This window comes from Pelodiscus sinensis, chromosome 4 (assembly GCF_049634645.1).
Source record: "Pelodiscus sinensis isolate JC-2024 chromosome 4, ASM4963464v1, whole genome shotgun sequence".
NCBI classification, from domain to species: Eukaryota; Metazoa; Chordata; order Testudines; family Trionychidae; genus Pelodiscus; species Pelodiscus sinensis.
Genome location: NC_134714.1, coordinates 124,999,605 through 125,025,627, shown reverse-complemented (window position 1 = coordinate 125,025,627; position 26,023 = coordinate 124,999,605). Strand labels below are relative to the sequence as shown.

At 46.6% G+C, this 26,023-nt stretch overlaps 1 protein-coding gene across 3 annotated transcripts; it reads right to left on the bottom strand.

Annotated features, from left to right (window-relative positions):
- Positions 1 to 1,615: 1,615 nt before the first annotated feature.
- Positions 1,616 to 26,014, bottom strand: LOC102461259 (membrane-spanning 4-domains subfamily A member 15-like). Of its 3 annotated transcripts, XM_075928386.1 has the most exons (8): positions 25,688 to 26,013; positions 21,786 to 21,858; positions 19,196 to 19,478; positions 13,842 to 13,961; positions 11,824 to 11,880; positions 7,494 to 7,607; positions 4,984 to 5,097; positions 1,616 to 2,019 (listed from the first exon to the last, which is right to left on the bottom strand). In XM_075928386.1, the coding sequence occupies exons 3-8, from the start codon at positions 19,463 to 19,465 to the stop codon at positions 1,876 to 1,878; spliced, it is 819 nt and encodes a 272-aa protein (XP_075784501.1). In that variant the 5' UTR covers positions 19,466 to 19,478; positions 21,786 to 21,858; positions 25,688 to 26,013; the 3' UTR covers positions 1,616 to 1,875. The 3 variants fall into 3 exon arrangements, with proteins under 3 accessions (XP_075784501.1, XP_075784502.1, XP_006111810.2); XM_075928387.1 differs by lacking the exon at positions 21,786 to 21,858 and having other exon boundaries at positions 25,688 to 26,014; XM_006111748.4 differs by lacking the exon at positions 25,688 to 26,013 and having other exon boundaries at positions 21,786 to 22,305.
- Positions 26,015 to 26,023: the final 9 nt, after the last annotated feature.

The window sequence follows — 26,023 nt, the reverse complement described above, 5'->3', positions numbered from 1 at the left end:
AGGTCTCTTCCAGCTCTATGATTCTGTGATTCTATGATTTAGCCCTAAGAGAGATTGTGAGGCTTGAAGGTAAACCATGACCCAGGGTCCAGGTGTACTCGGTCATCGTATACAAACCAATGCCAGGGGGAAGGCTTGAGAGATTTACTCCAACCTTACTGGGTTTTCTGCTGTGAGAATCTTCTGATTGTGAGGATGTGCACTCTCTGAATTTTCTTATGCAGCTGTGGTTTGCATACAATGATCCCACAGGGTTGGACCCTGGGTGTGGGTTTACCTTCAAGCCCTGCTCCACGGAGATCAGCTTGTCCTGCATCTAATAAGCTCTTGTGGGCGGCAGAACTTTGTCAGGTATTTCCCTCTCAGCTGCTCTGTCGCAGAAACCAGCTGGCATTGAAGACCAAATGATTAAGCAATCAATTTGTAAACACTCAGAAGATAAGAAAAGTAACAGTCAGCATGGATTAGTACAAAACAAGATGGCTGCGTCTAGACAGGCATGATTTTGTGGAAATACTTTTAACAGAAAAGTTTTTCTGTTAAAAGTATTTCCGCAAAAGCGCGTCTAGATTGGCGTGATGCTTTTGTGCAAAAAGTGCTTTTGCGCAAAAGCATCCGTGGCAGTCTAGACGCGATTTTGCACAAGAAAGCTCCAGTGGCCATTTTTCGCCATCAGGGCTTTTTTGCGCAAAACAGTCCTTCCCTGTCTACACTGGCCCTCTTGCACAAGTATTCTTGCACAAGAGGGCTTTTTCCCGAGCGGGAGCATGAAAGAATTTGCGCAAGAAGCACTGATTTTGTACATTACAAAGTCAGTGCTCTTGTGCAAATTCAAGTGGCCAGTGTAGACAGCTGGCAAGTTTTTGTGCAAAAGCGGCTGCTTTTGTGCAAAATCTTGCCAGTCTAGACGCAGCCATTGTGTCGAACCAACTGAACACCTTTCTTTGACAAAGCAACAATTCTTGTGGAGGAGGGGAAGGGGTAGATGTGGTATATTTTGACATTAGTAAGGCTTTTGAAATTGTCTAGCATAACTGTCTCATAAACAAGCTAAGGAAATGCAACCTAGATGCAGCTGCTATAAGGTAGGAAAGTCATTCCCAGAAAGTAGTCATCAGTAGTTTAGAGTCAAGCTGTAAGGGCATATTGAATGTAGTCACACGGGGATCACTCTTTCAAGTAGGAATAAGAGATCCTCCGGAAAAGGGCTTTATTCCGGAGGATCGCGCCAGTCTAGACGCTTTTTTCCGGCTTTTCCCCAAGCCAGAAAAAAAGCGGCGGACATGTTTATTTAATAGGATTTCCCTATTCTGACTTACCTGCTTTGCATGACTTTTCCGGAATTAGGGGCCAGTCTAGACGTAGCCCACATGAGTGGAAAAGATTTGAGAGAACATTGGGCCCCACCCAAGCAAATTAGTGCTAGTTGTAAAAGCCATCTTTGTGGTGTCTGAAACTAGTAAAAGGAGACCCTCTACTTTACAACATATGTATGGTAAAGGTTACATGTGGGTATGCATACACCAAACAAACCCCCATCACTCACAGACACACAGCCCATATGCCACATGCACACGCATCTAGGAACAAGGGGGTTAAAACAACTGACTCAGAATCTATTTTGAAGCTTTATTAAAGAAGCCACCAGAGGCAACCATTTGGCAAACCCCTGGGGAACTGGCTAGTGCAGGGGAGTCATCTCATTTCATTGTGTGTAGTGAAAACGTAACGCATGGTGTGGAACCAACAAACGAGTTCCCTGTGTGACGAGTGACAAGAGCTGGGTTCTAGAGCTGCACTCAACAATGGAATGAGATCGGTCATGCAGGACGGGGCTGGGTTTTACTTCTCAGAGAAGACGCTGCTGGCCCAGTCTCATGCGGCCCTATGCTCCATCTCTTCCTTCGGGTCATAAGCCACGTTGCTGTAGGGTGGTGGAGCGGCCATTTGTGGAGAAGTTATTTGTGGAGCAGGAACCACCACGTTCGCATTGACAACATAGGGCACGTACAACATGCTCTGCAAAACAAGAGATCAGCCCTTGCTGGTAACATCATCATCATCATCTCTATTCCCACTCCCACACCCATTGCCTCCCTCACTCCTCCAGTCTCGCTCCATCATCTTCCTCACCCTCCTCACCCCCATCACCTTCCTCACCCTTACACTCCCATTCAGCCACACATTGTTCAGCACTCCACCTACATCTTCCTCATCCCTCTAGTTCTTATAACCAGGGCAGGTACATCTGTGGTGTACGGCTCCTGCAGCGACTGGCATTACACCAAGGATGAATCTGTGCCACCATCACTATCAACCCCCTACTTGCTCTTGGTAGGATTCTCCCCGTGGAGGTGCATAGATCCCAGGTGTCACAGAACATGACCCTGGGCTCTTGATGTAGTGCTGACATTTTGGATATGGAAACTTGGAGTTCTATAGGTTCCTGACTGCAGCAGATTTGCTGTGAGGTACTTAAAGGATTAACGTGGTAGTTCTCACTACACCACAGAGCATCTGTCTGTGCTCTTGGCCAGGGCTGCTTGGAAATTTCCTGTTAAAAAAGCTGATTACAAACAAACAAACAAACCACCCCTCGCCCATCAAAACTCTTCTGTCTTACTCAGTTGTTTCATGTAAAGTATCCAGGTTCCATGAGAAAAACTAAAATTTTCATCAAAAGAGGTGAATGACCCAAACCCCAAAAATTTCAGTTTGGAGATGCTGCTGCAGGGCTGCATGGCAGATGCAGTTTGGTTGCCAGGTGTCCCAGGGCTGGCTCACAGCTTAAACTACATTTCCCATGACACACCATGTCCAAGGGACTCCCAAGATCCAAGAACTTCTCCTCAGCAGTGTTGCATCAAAAGAGAGAGTCAGGTCATGGAGCCCCTGGCCTATGTAAGGGTATGTCTACACTTGCAGCCTATTTCGGAATAGGGCTGCAAATGTAGGCATTCGGAATTGCAAATCAAGCCTGGGATTTAAATATCCTGCGCTTGATTTGCATCTTCCCGGCCTGGCGCCATTTTTGAAATTTACAAGCCCGAAATAACTGCCTGCATCTACATGTGGCAGTGAAACGGGCGTTTGAAATAAAGCCCTATTTTGAACTACCTGTTATTCCTCCTGCAATGAGATTTGCAGCACCAACAGCCGTGTCACGGGGTCCGTCCCCGATCCACAGTGCCTCCTGCTGTTCATGCTGGGGATTAGCTCTATCGACTCTTCAGAGCACCCTCTGCAAGTGGTGTCTCACCACCCTCACTTCTGTTCCATTCCCTGTTCGGACCCACATTGGCCTTGACCCACGGCATCCATCTTGGGGCGCAGCCCTATGGCTGAGTCCCAGCGCTATTGCCCTCTCTAGGGGAGCAGCAACCCACTATCTTGTGTCTCACCTCAGCAGCCCACTGCAGGCCTCTACCTAGCCTCTCACTCCAGAGGCAAATTGCAGGCTAGCCTGGCCACCTTCAGCACTGACAAGGATGGGGAAAGGAAAGGAGCCCAAGATCCACTTATGGCCCCAGGCCCCAAACCAGGGATCCTTTACAGTTGCCTCTCACTGCCCCTCCTCCAACTTTAATGCTTCCTGCTTCCCTGGGCCATTTCCTCACAGCCCCAGCACCTCTGGCTCCTGCCTCAAGCTCTCTCCTCCTAGGGCCATGAGCCTGCCAGACATAACGAGGCCTTTCCTGAGACTAGCTGTGCAGTCCTCTAGGAAGCCAGAATTCCTCCCCAGGCTCGTTACAGCAGCCCCCTCTTCCCTGGTCTGAAGTTCCCCTTTTATCAGGGTTGGCTCTGCCCTAATTATCTGCAGGCCCACCTATGGCTGCCCACCTCTCAGCCTTCCTACATTGGTTTTAACCATTGTTGGGCCAGTGCAGGGCAGACACCCCTTCATCAGCAGTTTGCAGCATCACAATTCCAGGGCTGGTTCTATGCTAGCCCCAGTACAGCATAGAAGCTGGAGATTATCCCAAAGCCATTGTCCCTCCGGCTGTGCCCTCACTATATTCCGTCCATTGAGGGATTGGCTGGGCCACGTGGGAATTCCGTGTCAAGGGAATTCTCTGCTGGAGAGATCCAGTGGCTCCAAAAGGGCAGGATTGCAGCTCAGGATCTGGCCCAGTTACAGTTTCCTGTTGCCTTCACCCTCCATCTGGCGCAGTGAGATGAAATTCATCCCCATGGAAATGAAAACACTGACAATGAAGGTCAAGGTGGTGGCAGTGAAAACTGGGATTACTTTCCCCTTGTATAAAAAAAGAATCATTCACTTGATTCATAGTGTCAGCAACCTACTTAGGAATCAAGCATAAAAAGGGCCAGAACATAGGTCTATTTCCTCTGCTAAAAATGTCAACAAATATTTATCAACTGCCACAATATTTTGATTCAACATGGAACCCTGGTGCTTCCTGGAAGTTGTATTTTGGGTGCCTTATACTTCCATTGTCATCTACAGGCTGCATTCATGGGCAGGACTATTTCTCCTGTGATTTACCACTTTTCCCTTGTTGGTTTGTTGTGGGGTAGGAAGGGAGGGATGTGTCACAGAGTCCCCAGCCAGGGTGCATCATGGGAGATATTGTCTCACTAGAGAACATGGCCTACAGAGGAAAATGGGAGCCTGTGGCAGTTGGGTTATAACTGCCATCACGCACCATTGTGCTCCCTGGAGTCTAAATAGTTTGTTTTCAGGTGCTCCGTGTTGTGGCAAACCAGCAAGATGTTCTGCACAAACCAGGGGCTTTCTGCTAAAATTCTCATATATTTAAAACCCCAGTTTTCCATCAAAAAGGAATTTGACCAAATATTCAACTAGCCAAAAATCAGGGGCTGTCCACATCCCTTTCCCTCGGTACTCATTGAGGCCGTACATCAGGGACATTCTTCCCACTAGGGAGGGCACTTCATTCAGGCAAACAGCTTCCCCTCATCTGAATGCATGCTCAGACTCAAGTCCTGTTTGAGACTCACGTCACTGGGGGTGTAGCAGAGGGCTTCCGACGCAAAGTGTGAGGTCGAGACAGCGATGCAGAACTCCAGGACGGTCAACAAGAACAGCATGGCTGTGATCCCCTTTGCGCCACCCTGGAGAGCACAAAACCAAGAGGATGCCAATCAGTCCTGAGTGCTGGAGGTAACACACTGAACAGGGCTGCTGTGAGATGACTTACTGGAGACTCCAGTTCTGGGGGGTGCAGAAATCCAGTCCTTCTTCCCTCCTCCCGGGCACACAGAATTCTCCTCCTCAAACTATTTAGCAGCCCAGGTAATTGTGAGGCATGGAGCCACACCTCTTCCAGGAGATCACAGGGTTCTTTTTTCTCCTGCGTCTACAGGGACCTGCTCCCCTGAGATGCAGCCATTTGTTAATAGGGAAGATCGTACAGCCAGGTCTAGGGGAGGTACTGTGGACTATAGGACTCCAACTCAGAGGAACTGTGTTCAGTTCCAAGTTCTGCCACTGGTGTGCATGTGATTTTGGGCCTGTGGCTTTACTCCCCTCTGCCTCAGTGTCCCCATCTGTGCAAAGTGGGGTTAAACAAAGTTAAACAGACATTTGGGTCCCGTGCTGGTAAAATCAAGAGGAGTTATTCATTTCTGTTTTGATAACACCTGGAAGCTTCAGTTGCGAACTAGGATGCTATTGTGCTAGGTGTTGCATAAACCAGTGTTAAAACTCCTGCCTGATTTTTCACATTGGAAGGAGTTTTGACATGGGCTATATCAAACAAAACCAAATCAGAAATTCTGGATCTGAACACATGGATTGTTTCTTCCCAGGGGTCAAAGGCTTGGGACAATTTCAGGTACCTGGTTGTTGCAGAAAGAGGGCCTGAAATATAAATCCATGTATTAGAAGCCTAATAGGAGGCCTGGACTAAAGTGGCTAAAAACTTTGCTGATATGAAGCAAAGTCAGGCTGTGAGCAAGAGGCAGGCCCTACTCACAAAATTTGGCGTGTATATGGCTGGTATTGCTGAAACATATATTCTTAAGGGCATGTCTTCACTACATGGAAGATCACCACTGCCGTGATTGATCTTCTGGAGTTCAATTTAGCGAGTCTAGTTAAGACTTGCTAAATCAAACTCAGAGGGTGCCCCTGCCAGTGTCTGATACTCCTTCTTTTTTCAGGAGTAAGGGAAGCCAACAGGCTCATTTGCTTCTGTCCACCTCCCACTATGGAGACACCACCAATCTCAGTTTAAGGTAAGCCAGCTCTAGCTATGTATTCTATGTAGCTGGAATTGAGTACCTTATACTGAGCTTCTGGGTCTAGTGTAGACCTGGCCTAATAGGGGTTAGGCACAGAGCACTCATGCAAGTGTAATGCGGACAGGCAGAACTGAACCTGCAACCTCGGAAGCTTAGTGCGGGAGCCTCTTCCTCTTGAGCTCAAAGCCAGTTGGCTCTCAGCTAAGGCCATAGATCAAACTCATTCTCTCTCTGTGTAAGTGAAGGGTGGGGAACTTTTTATGGGTCAGGGGCTGCTAACCCTTGGAAAAATCAGTTGGGGACCACACACAAGTGAAAAAAAAAACCCTTCACTGACAAAGAAGGAGAAAGACTGTCCCTACATTCCCCTCACACACTAGAGCCTAGCGGGGCCTGGACTAGTGGCTTTTGTGTGCTCCAGCCTGGCAGGATGGGGGAGGGGCTGGAGCACCAGCACGGGATCCCCAATGCTAGAGGGGGAGCTCTGAGCCTCTGGGGATAGATCTAGGCAAGCCGGGAGATGGATGTGGCCCCCGGGCTTGAGGTTCCCCACCCCTGCTGTAAGTGGTCTAAGTGCCACTACATGGGACAGTGCACTACACCCAGCAAGTGTGTAGGTTACATAAGCACATTCCAGCAAGGCGGTAACAGAACACCTTGACACCAGCACATTCCCCACAGATAACAGGAACACCCTGACTCATGCTAAACACAAGGCCAGGACAACAGCATGATAAATAGATATGTTTTGATTAAACCAACATGTACAAGGCCCCGGGTGGCACACTACTACATCAGAGGGTGGCACCATGATACGTCAAGGCCTACAGCGTAGGTTGTTTGTGTACAAAGATGTATCTGAGAGAGAGTTTCTTTGGCCAGCCTAGGGAGCAATAGAAGGCGTTGCCACTGACTGAGTTGCATCCATTGTCATAGGCATACATGTCTTAATATCCTTGTAGAGTCTGCCAGATACTATTATGATGCTTCATAGACAAGAAATCTGTCTGGGTGCCTTCGCCGAAAACCAAGTCTATTGGATTTAATTGAAATCTGTTATTTCTGCTACCTGTGCAGAGCTGGGACAGCACACTACACGGAAACACACACAGCCATCTGACCAATAGATGCCATCTGTGGCATTTTAAACACACCTGTTAGGGATGATAATCTCACCTCTGCACAGGGCGGTGGACTGGGTGCCCCCCTGAGGACACTTCCAGCTTTCAATCTATAGGATTCCATGGCAAACTCTGGCCACTTACCAACCAAGAATGTCTCTCGAAAGATGCATTAATAATCAGCTCCGTTAGCAAGAGAATGATCCCAATGGCTGAGAAGATGGCACTAGTGATATTCATTCCCAGGCTTCCTTTCACCTGAAACAGAAGTGCAGAGGGGTCCAGCAGAGAACAGGTTTCCTTAAAATAAGAACTAGCTCACCTATTGGTTCTGGAAATGCTCCAGCACCTTAGACAAAGTTTGAGGTGGGTGGAATGGGAGGCCGTTGCCCAGCCCCCACCCCCAAATTGTAAGCCTCAAGCTTTGTCTACATTGGTTGTTCACTGGCTACACTTTTGTCATTCAGGGGTGTGAACCCCGCCCTCATGACAAAATTTTTACCAATGAAAATGAAATTCTTGGGTGTGAAGCAATCTATACTTGGTTACATGAAAGTAAGCAAGCAACAGGCATTTTTCAAGTCAGCCCATAATATGAATCAATCACCATCACCTACTAGCAGCACAATCACTGCACTCCCGGCAACAAGTATTACTGGCTTTCAGCATCAAATTGCTACCTCAAGGCATCCCTAATTCTTATGGCCCCACGCTGTTCCCCTCTAATAGCCTTGGTCTCAGGCTGCTCAAATTCAGCCTTAAGGTGTGAGCCTCAGTGGTCCATCCCTGAGTGAAGCTTTCACTTTTACCTTCACAAATATTATGGAGAGTACAGCATGAGGCTATAAGCATGGGGATGTTGTCATCAGCCAGGTCCAGCTTCTCATACAGACATCGCCAGCGGGCTTTTGAATGGCCAAAAGCATACTCGACAGTCATTCTGCAACTGCTCTGCCTTTTGTTGAACCACTCCTTGTGCTGTTGAGGCTCCCAGTGTATGGCTTTGTGTGCCCTGGCGTTAAGGGGTAAGAGGAGGTTTCCCAGGATCACAAGGGGCATTTCCACTTCCCATACTGTGATCGTCTGCTCTGGGATGAAAATCTCCACTTGTAGCTTCCCGAACAGGTCAGTGTTCTGAAAGAAGCGTGTGTCATGCACCTTTCCAGAGCAGCCTGTGTTAAAGTCCCCAAAATGCCCACAGTGATCCACAAGCGCCTGGAGAACCATGGGGCATTGGGACAAGACCCAGAATGCCCCACAACCCCCCTCCCCCTGCTTCTACCTTCCCACAAGCCTTTGCAGCAGAAACGGAAGAGATGCTTTGTGGGATAGCTGCCCAGAATGCACCGCTCGGAATTTAACAAGTGTCACAGCTGTGGTCATGCTATTGTGCTGGCAGCTCACAATGTGGACACAGAACTGCAATTTCCCTGCAGCGCTCTGTGAGCAGCACTGTAACTGCCAGTGCTTTATCTACCCATGATGATCTGAGGAACGGAAAACCTCCCTTCTGAGAGGAGACTCAAAGAGCTTGACTTGTTTATCTAACCCAGTGTTTCCCAATTGGTGCTCCAGGGAACCCTGGGGATCCGCGAAAGCAAGGGTTCCGTGAAGAGCCGGCACTCCCCCGCCCCCCTGTTAAAGAGATAGAGTCGTGGCCGAGGGCTTTTTTTTTTTCCTCAACAAAACACGGCAGGGGCCTTTTTTTTTTTTTTTTTTTTTAAGGCAACTCTAGGGGTTCCGTGGCCAAATAAAATTGGGAAACACTGATCTAACCAATAGAAGGCTGAGGGGAGATACGATTACTCTGTATAAATACATCAGAGGAATAAGAGGAGTTGGTTAAGTTAACTTAACCAACTGATGCTTAACTTAACCAACTGATGCTTAAGCATATTTGTGGGTCCCAGGACAAATACAGAAACTGACCATCAACAATTTTAGGCTTGAAAGCAGGGGAAGGTTTCTAACCATCAGAGGAGTGAAGTTCTGAAGCTGCCTCCCAAAGGGAGCAGTGGGGGCAAAAAAAACCTAACTGGCTTCCAACCTGAGCTTGATCAGTTTATGGAGGAGATTGTCTGACAGAACCACCTCAATGACACATGGTCCAGTAGCAAATATCCACAGCGGCTGGAGAGGGGACAGGAAACTAGAGGAGGAAGACTGAGGGCATGTCTACACTAGGAGATAATTTTGAAATAACTAAATTTGAAATAACTCCTGAAATAACAAAATTGAAATAGCGTGTCCCCACTACAGGGGGCCTTGAAATTAGTCTGAGGCAGGCTCCGTTTTTGTGGACATGCTACCTCAACTCAGAGCCCCAGGAAACAGTGGGGAGTGATTACTTCAAATTACTCTGAGTAGTTATTTCGAAATAGCAGCAGCAGAGTGTCCACACTAATGCTATTTCAAAATAACTATTTTGAAGTAAGCGTTATTCCCCAAGTAAAGCAGGAGTATGGATTTCAAAATAAGCAGCCAGTTACTTCAAAGTAATGGGTTTGGTAGTGTGGATGTTCCACTTATTATTTCGAAATAAGGGGGGTTATTTCAAAATAACTCCCCTAGTGTAGAGCAGGGCTGAGTTACTACATAGAACTTTTTCCTGGGTATCTGCCTGGTGGGTCTTGCCCACATGCTCAGGGTATAAAAGAGCATCATACTGGAGGTAAGGAAGGAATTTCCCCCCTTTTTAGATTGGCAGAGACCATGGGGAATTTTTTATCCTCTTATGCAACATGGGGTCACTTTGAAGGTTTAAACTAGTCTAAATGGGGAATTCTCTGTAACTTGAATTCTTTAAACCATGATCTGTGGACTTCAGTAACTCAGCCAGAGGTTAGGAGGCTATTAGAGCGGGTGGGAAAGGTCGTGTGAGCTGCACTGTGCAGGAGATCAGACTAGATGATCATGATGGTCCCTTCTGACTGTAATAAGAGTATCTGAGTAAGAAAAGACATTGGCATTTTAAACCTCAGCTGTGTCCCATAAGTGACTAGCCGCAAGATATCAAAACATTTTTTTTATTAGAGCTGAGTGATTCTCATATACTTAATCTTCTTTCTTGATATAGGAATGGGATACAATGCTCCTGTCAGAGATTTCTAAGATTTTATTTGCAAAAGCACTAGAATTTTCAAATGGTCTAAGTAGCCCCTGGAATCACTCTTAAAGTTGCACTCTCCACCCCAAAAATCTGAAATGGCACCCCCTGTGGGCAGGCATAGAATTTGTTTCCCCCTCACTCACACACAGCGATATTGGCCTGATTGGAACCACCCCTCTCCCAAATATAGAAGTTAGACTGTTCCTAGGGATGCTGGACATCTCAGTTCAGTTCCTATTCGGGCAAGAATCTAATTTGCTCTTTTGCTTCTAATGCTCAAAGTTTTCAAGTTCAAGCCTAGTGGCTCATTTAATAGTCAATGACACATACTGTGTATATTCCAAGGTAACTGGATTTTTGTGTCTTAGGTTCCTCTTATAAGCACTACAGTCACTTAACTATGAGATGTCAGGGCTAATGTAATTTTGGGGAATTCAAAGAACTGCCTGATTTTTAGGGCTTCATATAGACTAAGCCTATGACACTTTGGAAGGTCACAGCTATTGGCTATTGTGGTCCTGAGTCAACTGCAAAGCCTACCAATGGGTAGATAATAGTAACTCATTATTATCTGGGAGTATGGCTCCTGGAGTGAATTATGCAAGGTGTCTTTCCACTTGGAAAGGACAGTTCCTGTTATTCAGAAAATAGTTGGCAAAAGTTAAGAGGAGCTGGTTCAAATTTACAAAATGTCACTGAAATTGTAAATTTTGTGAAGTATGTGGAGGCAGGAATAGTGAAAATGTTTGTCATTTATTCCCTATTATTTTATCTGCTATAGTTCCTAATTCAGGAAAGCACTTAAGCGCATGCTTATTTTTAGCACATCTTTAAGTCTCACAAATACTTACTGCTTTGCTCTCAATAGGGAGCTTAGTTTGAAGTCCCTTTCTCTTCAGTCTTTTGGGATTACTTTAATTCTTCTAAATTCCACCCTTTTTTCAGCTCCCTAGACCTTTTGTGTCTCTGTTGTTCCCTGGTAACCTGGCTGCTTTTTCAGCAGCTGTTTGCAACTCTACTTTCTATTGGGCTGCTAATTGAAGGTGGTTGTTGGGCCACAAGCTGCTGCTATGGATACCGGGGCAGACAGCAAAGAGTGGTTTAAAGTATCCCCATTTCTCCTCCAGATCCCTGTTTGTCTCTTCTGTTTTCCTCTCCAACACTAGTTCCAAGAGAAGTTGGTCCAGTCGACGATATTATCTCATCCACCTCCCTCTCCAATGTTCCTTCTCGGTGTTCTTGATGAACAAGCTCTGTGCTCTTTTCCATCATTCACTCTTCCTGGACAGTGCCCTCGGTAAAGCAGGGCTGAACTAAAAATCTCCCACATTAGGAAAAGAGAGGAAACTCTCCCTAGACACTCACCAGACAGGATTTGTGATGCTTCTCTGCTGCAACCGAGAGGGATCCAGAAATGATGAACTGCCCAGGAAAGAGAAAACCATCATTCACACTTTGCGCTTACGAGAAAGATTGGGTCTCTGAGACAAGCTGTAGGTGAGGGGTACAAGAGCAAAGAATAACACTTCCCCCCAGCGCTTCGAGAGCACTTCCCATCTAATAATGCTGCTGCCAGCCAGGTTCACTTCAATCTTCTCAATTAAGGTGACACCCAGGCTGTAACCCTTTCCCACAGATCCTCCTCCTCCTCCTCTGCTCTTCTCCTTCTGAGTTCTGCTCCTTTCTGACAACTGAGCTCTTGCTCCTCTCTCCAGAAATAGAGGAGCAGGGACTGGAAGGTCCTGGGAAGAGCTCAGGAGGTCACCAGTTTCCTCACCTCACCTTCCACCCAGAGCAGCTGTGCCTTCCCCTTCCTACGGAGACTGTACAGTACTCCCATCGCCATGGCATCCGAGCATCTGTGCATCTTAAAGCTGACCTGCAGAGCCCCCTGCTGTTCCAGTGCTGTCAGTCCGGCCTCCCAGCTGTGCTAACAGGCCTCAGTCCAGACCTACGGAGCCCCCTGCTGTCACCTCCACACTCTGCTTTCTGTGGAGGAGCAGATGTCAATTCCTCTGGACACTTGAATAGTCCCTAGCTTGGAACCTTTGCTCTTTTTGCTGTTCTCCTCCCCCGCCCAACACACACCGCACCCCCAATTTGAGGTAGATAAACTCTAACATGGCCCAGTTCAGCCAGGGGAGTTGCAAAGGGATGGAGACATGAGCTTTGACTGCAGCCTTGTAAGCTAGAGGTGCTCAGACAGTGGCCTCACTAGGGCCCAGGCCTTGACATCAGCCCAGTAGGCAGAGATGCTGAGCCAATGACTTCACGGATGCCAGAGAGCCAGCCTGGGTCCAGCAGAGGGGTGAAGGCAGGGACCCCACAGCAACTTGACCTGTAACATCAGCTCAACACAACAGTTTTGGTGACTAAGATGAGCAGATTTTCAAAACGAGGAGCCAGCACCCCCGACAGGTAGAACAGGTGATGTGGGGTAGCTGGGATAGTGAGAGTGGCTGGTGGCCAGTGTTCCCGGTAAGCAGTGCACTTGTGCAGCTCAGAAACCATTCAAATGCCACCCATCTGATTAGCAGAGCACCCACAGTGAGGTTTTGTGTTTCGATTGGTGGTGCACATTCACACATGCCTAGGTGCACATAAAATTTATTCTTCACATGGATGGAAACAATCCACACATGGCTGGAAAAGATTTGAGAGGACATTGCTGGTGGAAGGCACCTGTCTGTCAAGCACCCGGGGGTGGGTTTTATAGGGGAGTGAAGTGGCATGTGGGGAAGGTTTTTGGCAGCTGGGTCCAGGGCACTGCATGATGCAGGACAGCAAACTAACGATCTGCTGAGCAAGGGGAGGAAATGTCTGAGCAAATGAGATGGGCCGATGATCTACCAGCAGCAAATGTGGCAGCAGACTAAGAGTTGAGCCAGTTTGAATGGACCAATGTTCTCCCAGGTCCCCATGAAGAGACATCCACTGCAGTTTCCTGCAGTGACCATATGCTTTCTCTTCCCCTGTGTGAGTTGCTTTTGATAGCAAGGTGCTAGGTATCTGCTTACTTACTGACCACTGGCACAAAGAAAGTCTGAAGTAAATAAGGAGGAATCAGGAGAGCTGGATTATTTGCTCACTTCTGCCACAATTCATTTGCATCACCTTGGGTGACTCTAGTAGCCCCTTGCTGCCTCAGGTTTCCCATCTGTAAGATGGGGATAAGAATACCTAACTCACTAGCATTTTATGTGGCTTAGTTCACTCTTGTTTAGAGAGTTCATTAAGATCCTGAATGCATCCATCTTGCTCTCTATTTATCATATATATATCACTACAGAGCTTATAGATGGGTGTCATTAATGATAGCCAATGAAAATGTATCCATATGGCCATGCCATCATTTCATAAATGCATGTAATTATTCTACTCACGGAAAATCCTCCCCAGAAGGGGTACCCTCCAATAAAAGAGATGGGAATGTAGTATCCGATGAAAATTGCACAGACAGCACTAAAGCCAATGTGCATCAGCCCAGTCAGGATCTGGATGGCCTGTGGGAAAAGAATAGAACAGTAAGAGGAGCCAATTCCTAGCCACCTTCTGGAGAAGCAGAGCACCATGGTCTCAGAAGAGCTAATTGGAAATTGGAACGTCCATCCTGGGGGAAATTCTGATCTTTATACAGTTGGTTTAATCTGAAATCTGAAGAATTTCAGGTTGGAAATGTTGAAACATCGTTTCCAGTTTGTCAAATTGACTTTAAATGTTTCATTTAGGCTTGGTTAACACTGAGCTGAGTCCACCTGTGTGTTGCCTCATAAGAACTGTAGTTGGGGTACCCTGTACTCCCATAGAATCATAGAGTTGGGAGAGACCTCAGGAGGTCATTGCATCCAGACCCCGGCTAAAAGCAGGACCAATCCCAACTAAGTCAGCCCAGCCAGGGCTTTGTAAAGCTGGGACTTAAAAACCTCTAGGGATGGAGATTCCACCACCTTCCTAGGTGACCCATTGCAGTACTTTAACACCCTGCTAGTAAAATAGTTTTTCCTAATATCCAACCTGGACCTCCCACTCTGTAACTTGAGATCATTACTCCTTGTTCTATCATCTGTCACCACTGAGAACAGCCTCTCTCCATCCTCTTTGGAATCCCCCCTTCAGGTAGTTGAAGGCTGCTATCAAATCCCCCCTCACTCTTCTCTTCTGTAGACTAAATAAGCCCAAATCCCTCAGCCTCTCCTCGTAGGTCATGTGCCCATTCTCTCCTATGGGCTAGACTGCCTGGCTAGACTACATTTCCCATGTGAAATCATGGGACTTCTACACTGGTTCAATGAAAGAGAAGAGAACGGTACATCTTGGAAGATGTAGTTTGGAACAAGGACTCAGGCCAGCTGGAAATAATGAGTCTATCACTTGAACTACAGCTCTCTTGAGGCTGTGTAGCTGCTCAGGTGAATGCAATTTGATGCCAAACTGACTTGAAACATTTCAGCTCAGCTTGACAAACTGAAGACAATGACTTTGGAAGTCTGAAACCAAAACAAAGTGTTTTGTTTTGATTTTTCCCAATGGAAAACTTTGATTTTGTGAAAGCTACATTTTTCTATTGAAAAAAAAAAAGTGATTCCTTTCTAATAACCCCCTCAGCAATGTCGGGAATCACCACCAAAGAATGAATCAGAGAATCAAATCTGCCTCCGTTCGAAAGCTTGTGTCCCTCACCAACAAAAGTTATCACCTCACCCACTTTATCCTTCTAATATCCTGAGACCAACAACACTGCATATAATAATGGAAAATAATGACTTTTGCTGTGTGAAGTACAAACATCACAAAATGAAGAAAAAGGAAGCAAAACTTCTACTTCCTGAGCAAATGCAAGACAGAAAACATCCCCAGACATCTCACCATCATAACCCTCTGGCCGCTAGATATAATTCCAAATAGGCTGAACAGTGCTGCAGACGGACTTCAGAAAAACTAAAGAATCATTTATTGCAGCACCTCTTATGTTCCAGAAGGAACTAGCTCAAACAGGAAATCTCTGCCTCCTCCTACACACTGAAAGAACCCCTTCACTTCCCCCCAGGAAAGTTACTTGGAAATCATGCAAGAAATCCAAAACAACTGTCAAAGAAATCTGATGACAGGCATCCAACACAAAAATAATAAGTGGAACCAACTACAACTAATCCATAACCCCAAGAACCTCATCTCCGGGAGAAACTAATGCACCTGTACCCACAACATTGATACCAGCTAAACATAATTTCACCAAGACAATCCCTATATGCATCTGAATTATTTATACTCTAAAGGACGGCACTTCTGCCTTACAACAGAACCTGTTAGAGAATTAGAAGAATTATTCCACCGTCTCTACCTCAAGGAATTGACAATACTATTTGTAATTACCACTTCTTCACTGACAATCAGAAAAAAGAAACCTGACTGGATACCACAGAGCAAACAAAATAATACTTAAGTACACTGATAATTTTTTCAAAGCAGACTGAAATACTTAACAGTCACCACATCCACCACAATCTCTCCACTGCTAAGAGGACAACCATTTAGTCCCTGAAATTTAACCATCAGAACAATCAATCCAGAAGATAAAAGGGTTGCCATTGTAATGCTGAACCATGATAACTATGTTAACAAGATCAATGGAAAACTGTCTGGGTATGTCTACACTACCCTCCTATTTTGAAATAAGAGGGTAATGTAGGCATACCGCAATTGCAAATGAAGCCCGGGATTTGAATTTCCCGGGCTTCATTTGCATAAGCGGGGCGCCGCCATTTTTAAATCCCCGCTGGTTTGAACCCCGTGCCGCGCGGCTACACGCGGCACGAACTAGGTAGTTTGAACTAGGCTTCCTAGTTCGAACTAGGAAGCCTAGTTCGAACTACCTAGTTCGTGCGGCACGGGGTTCGAACCAGCGGGGATTTAAAAATGGCGGCGCCCCGCTTATGCAAATGAAGCCCGGGAAATTCAAATCCCGGGCTTCATTTGCAATTGCGGTATGCATACATTACCCTCCTATTTCGAAATAGGAGGGTAGTGTAGACATACCCTCTGACACCACCTACTATAAAGAGTGCAGAGATGACCCCCACACCACAATTTACCCAGGAATTTAAGGATATACTCAAGTCCTTCCCCAAACAGCCCCAAAAGAAACTGTACAAACTCATCCCACATGATGCCACCTGAGGAACCTTCTACAAGCTTCCCAAGATACACAAACAAACAAGGGATCCAAAGCAGACATATCATATCTGGGCACAGCACTCTTACCACACAAAAGGATAGCTTCCTTCAGGACCGAAGAGATTTCCTCCACAAACTCCACCACAACAAAGTTCCTCAGAATGCCATCCATGACACTCCTGATACACCAACATCCCTACAATGACACCAGAACTGCCCGCCTTAAATATTTACAAGACAATTGACAACCCTCGGCTACCTATCCCAAACACATTGCCAAATTCATCCTTTTCATCCTCACACATGGGCATCCAGTAACCTAGGCAGGGGAAGGCTTTGACTTCCCAAACCACCAGGCATGGCCCCACCCACACTCCGCCCCCAGAATGCCCTAGCATCCACCCTCCCTGTGCACCAGAGCTGGAGAGGCTGGAGCCATGCGACCTCCTCCATCCCCAGTGCTCTGGGATGGGGAAGCTTGGGCCGCATGGCTTCCTCCCTCCCTGGTGCTTGGAGTGGGGAGGCCTGTGTGTGCCTCCTTCCCTCTCTTCCTGTGGTGGGGGATGGGGCCTCTGCAGAGGGGGCAGGGCTGTAGGTGGAGCTGGGGGCCTGCTTCCCCCAGCCCTAGCTGCACCGACCGTCCATGTCCTCACATGTAATATTTTACATTTAACAACAGTTTGTTCAAGCCTCGGGTATTAGGATGGCTCTCCACTGTGCCAACCTTTTCATGGACCACCTACAAGGAGAATGGACAAATGCATCATAAACCCAACAATGTATCAGAGATACATCAATGATATTTTCATCCTCTGAACAGATGACTTGAACTCCCTCATAGGTTTCCACCACAACTTCATCAACCTCCACCTGTCTGTTAAATTCCCTCAGGAACACTCCCACACCAGCATCAACTTCCTGGACACCACAATCAGCTTCAACAATGGAATCCTGAAGACCGCTACACACAAAAAAACCTATGGATGACCACACCCACCTTCACAGAACCAGTAAAAACTCTGCACAAATTCCTTGCTTGGAAACGAAACTCTACTGAAAGAGAGAGGTCTATGGCTATACACCAAGGCTACGTCTACACTGGCCCCTTTTCCGGAAGGGGCATGTAAATTTCAGCAGTCGTCGTAGGGAAATCCGCGGGGGATTTAAATATCCCCCGCGGCATTTAAATAAAAATGTCCGCCGCTTTTTTCCGGCTTTTAAAAAAGCCGGAAAAGAGCGTCTAGACTGGCCCCGATCCTCCGGAAAAAGTGCCCTTTTCCGGAGGCTCTTATTCTTACTTCAAAGTAAGAATAAGAGCCTCTGGAAAAGGGCACTTTTTCCGGAGGATCGGGGCCAGTCTAGACGCTCTTTTCCGGCTTTTTTAAAAGCCGGAAAAAAGCGGCGGACATTTTTATTTAAATGCCGCGGGGGATATTTAAATCCCCCGCGGATTTCCCTACGACGACTGCTGAAATTTACATGCCCCTTCCGGAAAAGGGGCCAGTGTAGACGTAGCCCAACAGAAATTTTGGACCTTTTGAGCCATATGACCTCAAACTTCACCGGACAATCCAAATAAGCACCTTTTCAGGACTCGGGATCTTAACAAAACAAAAAAATATTAAGGCTTCACCAGATCACAATTTATAAATATTTCTGTGGGGAAATAAAATTTAACAATAGGCTCTTCAATCTAGCAGAAAACGCTCTAGCAACTCCAATTACTGGAAGTAGAAGGTAAACATGTTTGGACTGGAAATAAGGTGTAAATGTTGAACAGTGAATGTAACTATCTATTGGAACAACTTACCGTGGGGTTATAGGAAATAACTCAGGGCAGTTCTCTGGTCTGTGATACATACGTAGCTAAAATAAATCATTCCAGTGGTCCCCATGGGCCTTAAAATCTATTAGTCTATGAACACTTTTGCCTATTTGTTTACATAATTGCAAATAAATGAAGAACCACTGGCTTGTCCCTCTAAACTGACGGATAGAAGTTGTTACTTTCATTAGTAGTTTGAGGCTGAATGGAATCAACTTTGCACAACAGTAACTTCAAGAAGGAGCCTTGGTTTGAGCTGCTCCTTCTTAGACCAGATCCTCAGCCATTGTGAATTACCACAGTAAAGCTACACTGAGTTTCACCACCTTCCTCCCTCAGATGGCCCCTGCCACCTTGGGGCTGTTTCATTCATACAGTCACTGAAAAAGCTGGTTTATAATCCTTTTCCCCCATTGTTCCTCTTTGTTTCATTAATCTTCATTTCTCCCTCTTTGGGCAAGTAGGAGGATTCATTGGAACTGTGGGTGTATTTTTCTACCACTGCCCCCAAAAGCAATGAAGTCTTAAGAAGAGGTCAGATCTATCCTGGGTTCCGGAGGTGCCAAGTCACCTGATGGTACCAGCTTCCTGGCATCCTTCCCATAAAGCTGTTGGTCAAAGGAAAAGGAAAAGGTGGTGTCTGGAGTTTACTCCTGCTCAGACATTCACCCACCTGTGTAGGGCCTTAGGTATCGAAATGACTCACCCTTATGCACTGAGAGCAAAGACAACACTTACCCCCAGGGTCTTGGGCTGTGCTTTGAGGAATCTCTCCATCATCCCCACTTTCCTCAGATGCGCAACCTGGTCACCTGCACTCCCGGAATATGTTGACCCAAGAGGTTGGTTCCCAGGGTCCATGACTCTGAACTGCTGAGGCCCGTATTGCACCATCTGAGAAGTCTGGGAAATGGCTCCAGAGACCCCCTGGCCTTGTTGGAGGATGCCAGTGTTGTTTGGGGGTATGAACACAAGCACCCCATTGGCCATGCTTCCTGGTGCTGCCATGATGGCGAAGATGCTGCAGAAAAGAGCGATTAGCCCAGATTAAGCCTCGCGTAATATCACTAGTTCCAAAATTAGCCGAGTTAGAATCCTTATTACCTGTGGCTCAACCCTGAGTCTCTGCCATGATTTTATCCTTTTCATGGAGCTATAATGGGAGCTCTAGCAAGACCTAAAGCTAAGGGCTGAGATTTCTAAAGCTGAGTGAAGGATTCAGCCACACAACTCCCCTTAATTTCAAGCTTCTCATTGGCTTTTAAAATCTCAACTAAAGAGCTCTAGGGTCTCCATTCCTCCTCTCCTTTTCCAGGTGCTTTTAACTTTTAGTATCTTTCACTTTCTGGGATGGAAATATCCTGAACTGTGTAATTAATTATCTCAGGGGTGATGGAGGGTGAAGTTAACTCAGGTTCTTTGGCACAAAATCCCTGCTCCTGCACCCATGGAAGAGATGGAAACATTCCCATTAACTTCAGAGGGGCTTGGCATCAGATCCAAAAGCATTTATAAAAGAGCTGGACAAAAACTTTCCACCCAAACTGGTTTTTGATGGAAAACTGGGTTTTCCCGTAAGTGGATATTCGTGAAAGCACTCAATCAGACATATAGTAATTCAGCTATGCTGCCGTGGTGCCTCATGGGATTTGTAGCTCAGCTGCCATGTATGCCAATTCTCCTCTGCGAGCTCAGAGATCCTTGGGTGTACTATATCTCCCATCAGGCTCAAGGGCTGGAAACTCCCATGATGCACTGCCTCCATTTCCAAGAGGAAGGACCACAGTGCGCCATAAGACATGTAGTCTGACCAGGTGTCCTGTCCTACAGAGAAAAAGGGGGCAATGAGGCACAGGAATGATGATTTCTATGAGTCAACATTTCCAAATCAAAGTATTTGCCATTAGATTTCCCCTGAAAATTGAATTTTTCTGTGGAAAAAACCGGAATGTGTCATCTGGTTCTAGTTAACAACACAGAAGCTAATTGAAAACCATTTCCCAACACTCATGCCTGTCCCATTTTGTGAGACATATATGGGTCCTGGCACATGGCAATGTACAGCACTAACCTCATAGGGTATGTGTACACCGCGGCATTATTTGGAATAACAGACGTTATTTTGAAATAACCAAGTGTGTGTCTATACATCAAGCTTTTATTTTGAATTAATTGCAAGATGGCGGACTTCTTACTCCAACTTGTGTAACCCTCATTTCACGAGGAGTAAGGGAAGTCGAAGGAAGCGTGTTCTTCCTTCGACTTCTTGCTGTGTAGACAGCGCCAAAAGCTGAATTAAGCTATTTTAACTTCAGCTACGCAATTGACGTAGCTGATGTTGCGAATCTTAATTCGACTTTTGCCCTGCAGTGTAGATGTGCCTATGGGGACCTGTGCTTACAACTCTCTGAGATAATTTTTAAGTGTTAATAAGCAATGGCGAGCCGGTTACAGTGACGATCTGTAAGGGGAGACTAGGTCCTTTGGCAGACCAAGACAAAACAAGATCCAGTGTTGGAGGCATGAATTTAGGTTACTGCAAGCAGGAATATAGAGGCTTGATGCAGGGGAAGTTAGAATAATAGAATCATAGAATGATAAAATCCTAGGGCTGGAAGAGACCTCAGGAGGTCATCAAGTCCAACCTCATGCCCAAAGCAGGACCGAGTTTTATGGGGAAGTTCTATGACCTCTGTTACAAACAAGGTCAGACTAGATTACCATTATGGCCTTGAAAGCTTTCAATCTTCATGCCGGTCTAACCTACATGGGTGGTAAGGAGGAAGGAAAGGCTAAAGGACCATGGGATGTTGTGGGAGTGGGACGGTGGCACGGTGTCTACGTTCTCAAAGCAACTGGAGGCACTGACATTTGGCAGCACCAAGAGGTCACCCAAAAATTGACAAATCCTGTTATTAGTCAGGAAAAATAAGATGATTATCTACCCCATTCGGGCTCCTGCACCCTGTCTCTTTTACTCACTGGCTAGTGCCACATAGAGGAGATCAGCTGGGGTATGAAAATCCTTGGTTTGATGCAAGCATGTTGTGTTGCTACTCCATCCCTCCCTATGGACATTTACTAGGGGTGGCAGGTGCCACTTACTCTCTGTCACAATTAGCATGCTGCTTTGAGACACAGATTTCCCCCCATCCACTCTCCTCCATCTATCAGGTAATCGGATCTGCTTTTCCTTGAATTCTAACCTCGTTTTCCCAGAAAAGTGCTGTAAGGGTCTCAAGGCATCCCCAGGGACACCTTCCCCCATATGGCCACCAACTCCCAATTTTAATGGTCACCCAAGGAAAGGGCTTGCAGATGCACTTACTCTGTTATCGCAGCTGCTCTTCTCCGTCCAGCTGGGGAGACACCAAGCCTCACCAGGAAATTCTCACTGGCTTCTGCAAATGTGGTTTTATTAGCATCAGACTTTGGATCCTTCCCTGTCAGTCACAATCAGCCCCTCCTCCTTCTCTGTCCTGTTTTATTGCAGGACTCCGAAGTCCTGCTCCTCTCCCTAATCCTCCCTAACAGGCTTTCTCCCCCATCTAATCACCATCCTGTCCAGCTCAGAAGACATGGGACTCCCCATAAGAGCACATCACCACTGCCCTTTGGCCACCAGGGGCACTGTTAAGAGCCCCTACACTTGTCATCACCTATAGCCCCCAACTTAAATCCATCCAACACATTATCAATAAAGAACAACCTATACTGTAACAGGATACCACCCTCCGAGAGGCTCTGGGAGACAGACCCATAGTCTCCTATAGACAACCACCTAACCTCAGGATGATTCTTACCAACAACCACAGGTCATACCACACTAATACCAACCCTGGAACTTTCCCTTACAACAAACCCCGGTGCCAGCTTTGTCCATATATTTACTCTGCTGACATCATTATTGGATCTAACCATGCCAGTTACAAGATCAAGAACACATATTCCTGTTCATCCAGAAATATAATTTATGCCATCATGTGCCTAAAGTGTCCGTCTGCTATGTACATTGGACAAACTTCTCAGACACTTCGCCAAAGAATCAATGCACATAAAAAAGACATCAGGCTCTTTCACAGAGAGAAAACTGTTGCTTGCCATTTTAACCATACTGACCATTCTCTCAATGACCTTAAAACATGGATATTGCTTCAAAGAGATTTTAATTCCAGACTTCAAAGAGAAGCCTCAGAACTGTCATTCATGCTTAAATTTGACACTTTACGTATGGGCCTTAACAAAGATGCTAATTATCTCGCCCATTACAATTATCACCCCTAATATCATTACCTCACAGACACTAACCTTCCTCCCCTCACTCCCCCTCTGTTCTAAAATCTGATTTGTCAATTTTATATGTGATCACTTTTTTGTGATTGTATCACTTTGGTATATATGGTCATGCAATTTTCTTCTGAGGAAGTGGGTCTGGCCCACGAAAGCTCAGCACCTAATAAACCTCTTGTTAGTCTTTAAAGTGCTGCATAGTCTTGTCTTTTGTTCCTTCCCTTTCCTGTTTGCCTAGCGTGAACTGCCACAAAAATAACAAGGGTGGGTTGGATATTTTCTGATCAGAACTTTTCACCAGTGGAAATTTTGTTTTTTGACTACACAACTGTTGCCAATTAATGCCAGCTTTCCTCAACATTCGTTAATATTTCATCAGAAAATTGAATAGCTAGGGGGGAAAAAATGCCTGAAAGCTGAAATTTACAATGTTTTAAAAGATCACTGGGAATTTTCCACCAAAATTTTGATGTAAATGATTTTTTAAGTGACATTTTCTGTGGCATAAAAAAAAGCCCATTTTCTAAACAGCTCTAATCAGTGCAGTCAGTGCTTAGTGCTTTCCATCTCCAAGGTATTCGCTCAGTCTCTTTTCCTTTCTATTGCATCCCCTGGTGCAACATCTAAGCATCTTACATAATAAGGCCTTGGCAACACTACTGTTTATGTTGATGTTAATTCTTTTGCTCAGGGGAGTGAGAAAACCAACCACTGAGTTGTATCAGTTCCCTCGACTTAATGCAGCCAACCTAGCATCTGCCTCTTACTGAGGTGGAGCAATTCTGCTCTCCTATTGACATTATATGTCTTTGCTAGACACACTAAATAGATGCCACAGCATTTTCAGTTCTGAAAAGACGCTGCTTGGATCTTCTGCATTTATAAGAGAGCTTGTGAAACTCTGGGATCTCAAAATGCCAGCTGTCTCTAGTTACGGAGCAGCTGAGTGGGAAACAACTGATGAGCCACTGCCACCCACAAGAATTTGCCAGATGCAGGACAAGATGATCTCCATGGGGCAGGTCTTGAAGGTAAACCCTGACCCATGGTCTAGCTATATTGGGCAAATTGCATCGCTTATTTTGAGCTACGGGTGCAGAGTAGACGCACCGTAAGTGTCTAATAGTCTAAAATTAAACTACAAAATGTTGTTCACCCAGATTCTGAGGCAACACTGTGAAATGGGGCCTTTGCTGCTGTGAAATGTGCCATTTCCTGTGACTGGGTGAGATTGTGAGCCACAGCATTCTCCATAGACTGGGGGTGGCAATGAAGTCCCATGACATTAAGGGACAAGGCATATCCTTGGGGCACATGAAGGAACCTGTTCAGTCCTTTGCTCCCCTGGGTGCAGGGCCTGCTATTGTCTCTGCCCCTTCCCAAGGGAATTGTCCTTATCAGTTCTTCTTGGCCAAGCCCTTTCTTTCAGAGCTGCATGGAGAAGGGATTATTTTAGGTTAAATATTTACCCTGAGACATGAGGCACAGATGGAACCGTGGATGGAAAGTTATAAAACACACAGTTATAAAAAAAAGTGCAGTCTATCAAGCCTATTTATAAGCCAGAACAGCAGGGTGAAGCATTGCAGGGGAAGGGACGAGGGGAGAAGGGAGAGCTTTTATTTCCATTAGAGTTCTCTCTCAGTTTAAAGGGCCTGCTTGAAACTGTAAGTCACAGCAATCATGCATTATCCTCAGCTCCTCACACTAGCAGTAGGAACCCCCATAATGAGCACAAAGAAGATTTGCAGGCTAAGCAATTAAGTTGGAAGCAAAGACAATTTCCTTATTCTTAATCTTGATGCCGTCTAGACAGGACACAGCACTGTGCCCAGTAGCTTTGACATGGCCCCTGCCCCAGGGCGTTTCAGCGTACTGTGAAGTACAACATGTAGTGAAAACAGAAAGGGTTCCTGCTTGAAGATGTGGTTCCAGAAGCAGGAGTTGAAAGAAACATAACTGTGTTTCAGCCAGCCAGGAAGACACCACCCACTGCGACCCCATTTCCCACTCTGGCTGGGAAGGGGCACAGGGAAGAGCCAACCTCAGTAGCACTCACTTACATCCTGTCCCCTCCACCCACCTGCCTCACTTTGGGGCAACAGAGGCAGCCCCCTGGCACCACAATGAAGCTTCTGAGCCAGGGAAGCAGGGAGAACAGGACCTTCAGCTTCTGATGGGGGGGGGGGGGCAATTTAAAGGTCCCCCCAACAACTCAAGTATCATATCCTCCCTCTTCCCCAAGGCTGTAGCCCAGCCCCTCCTCCTTGTTCATAGTTCCCCTATGGGGAAAACAGCTGTTCCCTCTCCCCTACTATTCCCCGCTATTTGATGCATGTGCTACGTATTTACCTCTCTTTCTTGGTCCCAGGCTGCCTCCAGCAAGCAGGGGAGGGAAGGGGGAGAGAGCTGGGCAGGCAGACGCTGGCAGGAAACTGGGCATGGGGCACAGTGTGACCCAGTTCAGTGCATGTTGCCCCCCACCCTGATGTGTCACTGCTTTGCAGGGATGGCATAGCAGGCAGGCTGCAAGACAGTCTTGGGTTAGCCTGGAACTCACTTAGCAGAGTGAAAGGTGTGCACAGTGCACCAGACCTGCCGGCAGAGCCAGGGGAAAGCCCTTTCCTGGACAAGTGGCTCTTAGGGGGGAAGAGGAAGAAAAGGGAGTGTGGACCCAGATCTGTTCTAGGCTAACACACAGCCAGATAGCAGAGCTGCTCCAAACCCCAGCCAGCCACAATACAGAGAGAAGCTGCCCTCACACACACACACCCCTTCAATCCCCACCAAATTCAGCCACCCATCCCGAGTCTCTTCCAGCACAGCCTGTCCCACGTACTCCCCACATGGCTGCTATATGGGTCCCTCTGTCCTAGAAGTGAGGGGAAACCCTCTGGGCACCCACCCCTGCTGCTTCCCCCACCAGACCAGAGAAGTTACCTGAAATAAAGGTGTGAGAGCCTCTGTCCTCCCTGACCTTGGTTGAACTGGCTGCTGGGTTTCCCCGCCTACCCAGCTAGCTGGTCCCAGGTAAGGTCACTGTGGGAGGCAGCTCTGGTCGCGCAGGTCAAAGGCCGGCAGTGCTCTCTCCCCTGCCTGAGCAACCCTGTATCTACTGGTCTCGGGGGACTTATTCCTCCTTGCCTTTGTAACATAGCAACCTGTGAGGACAAAGGCAGACCATGATGAAATCTGCAGCAATCACCTTCTGAACTTCCTTCCCCACCCACCACTCCCTCAGCCTGCATGTTTGTTTGTTTTGTTTCATTGACTTTT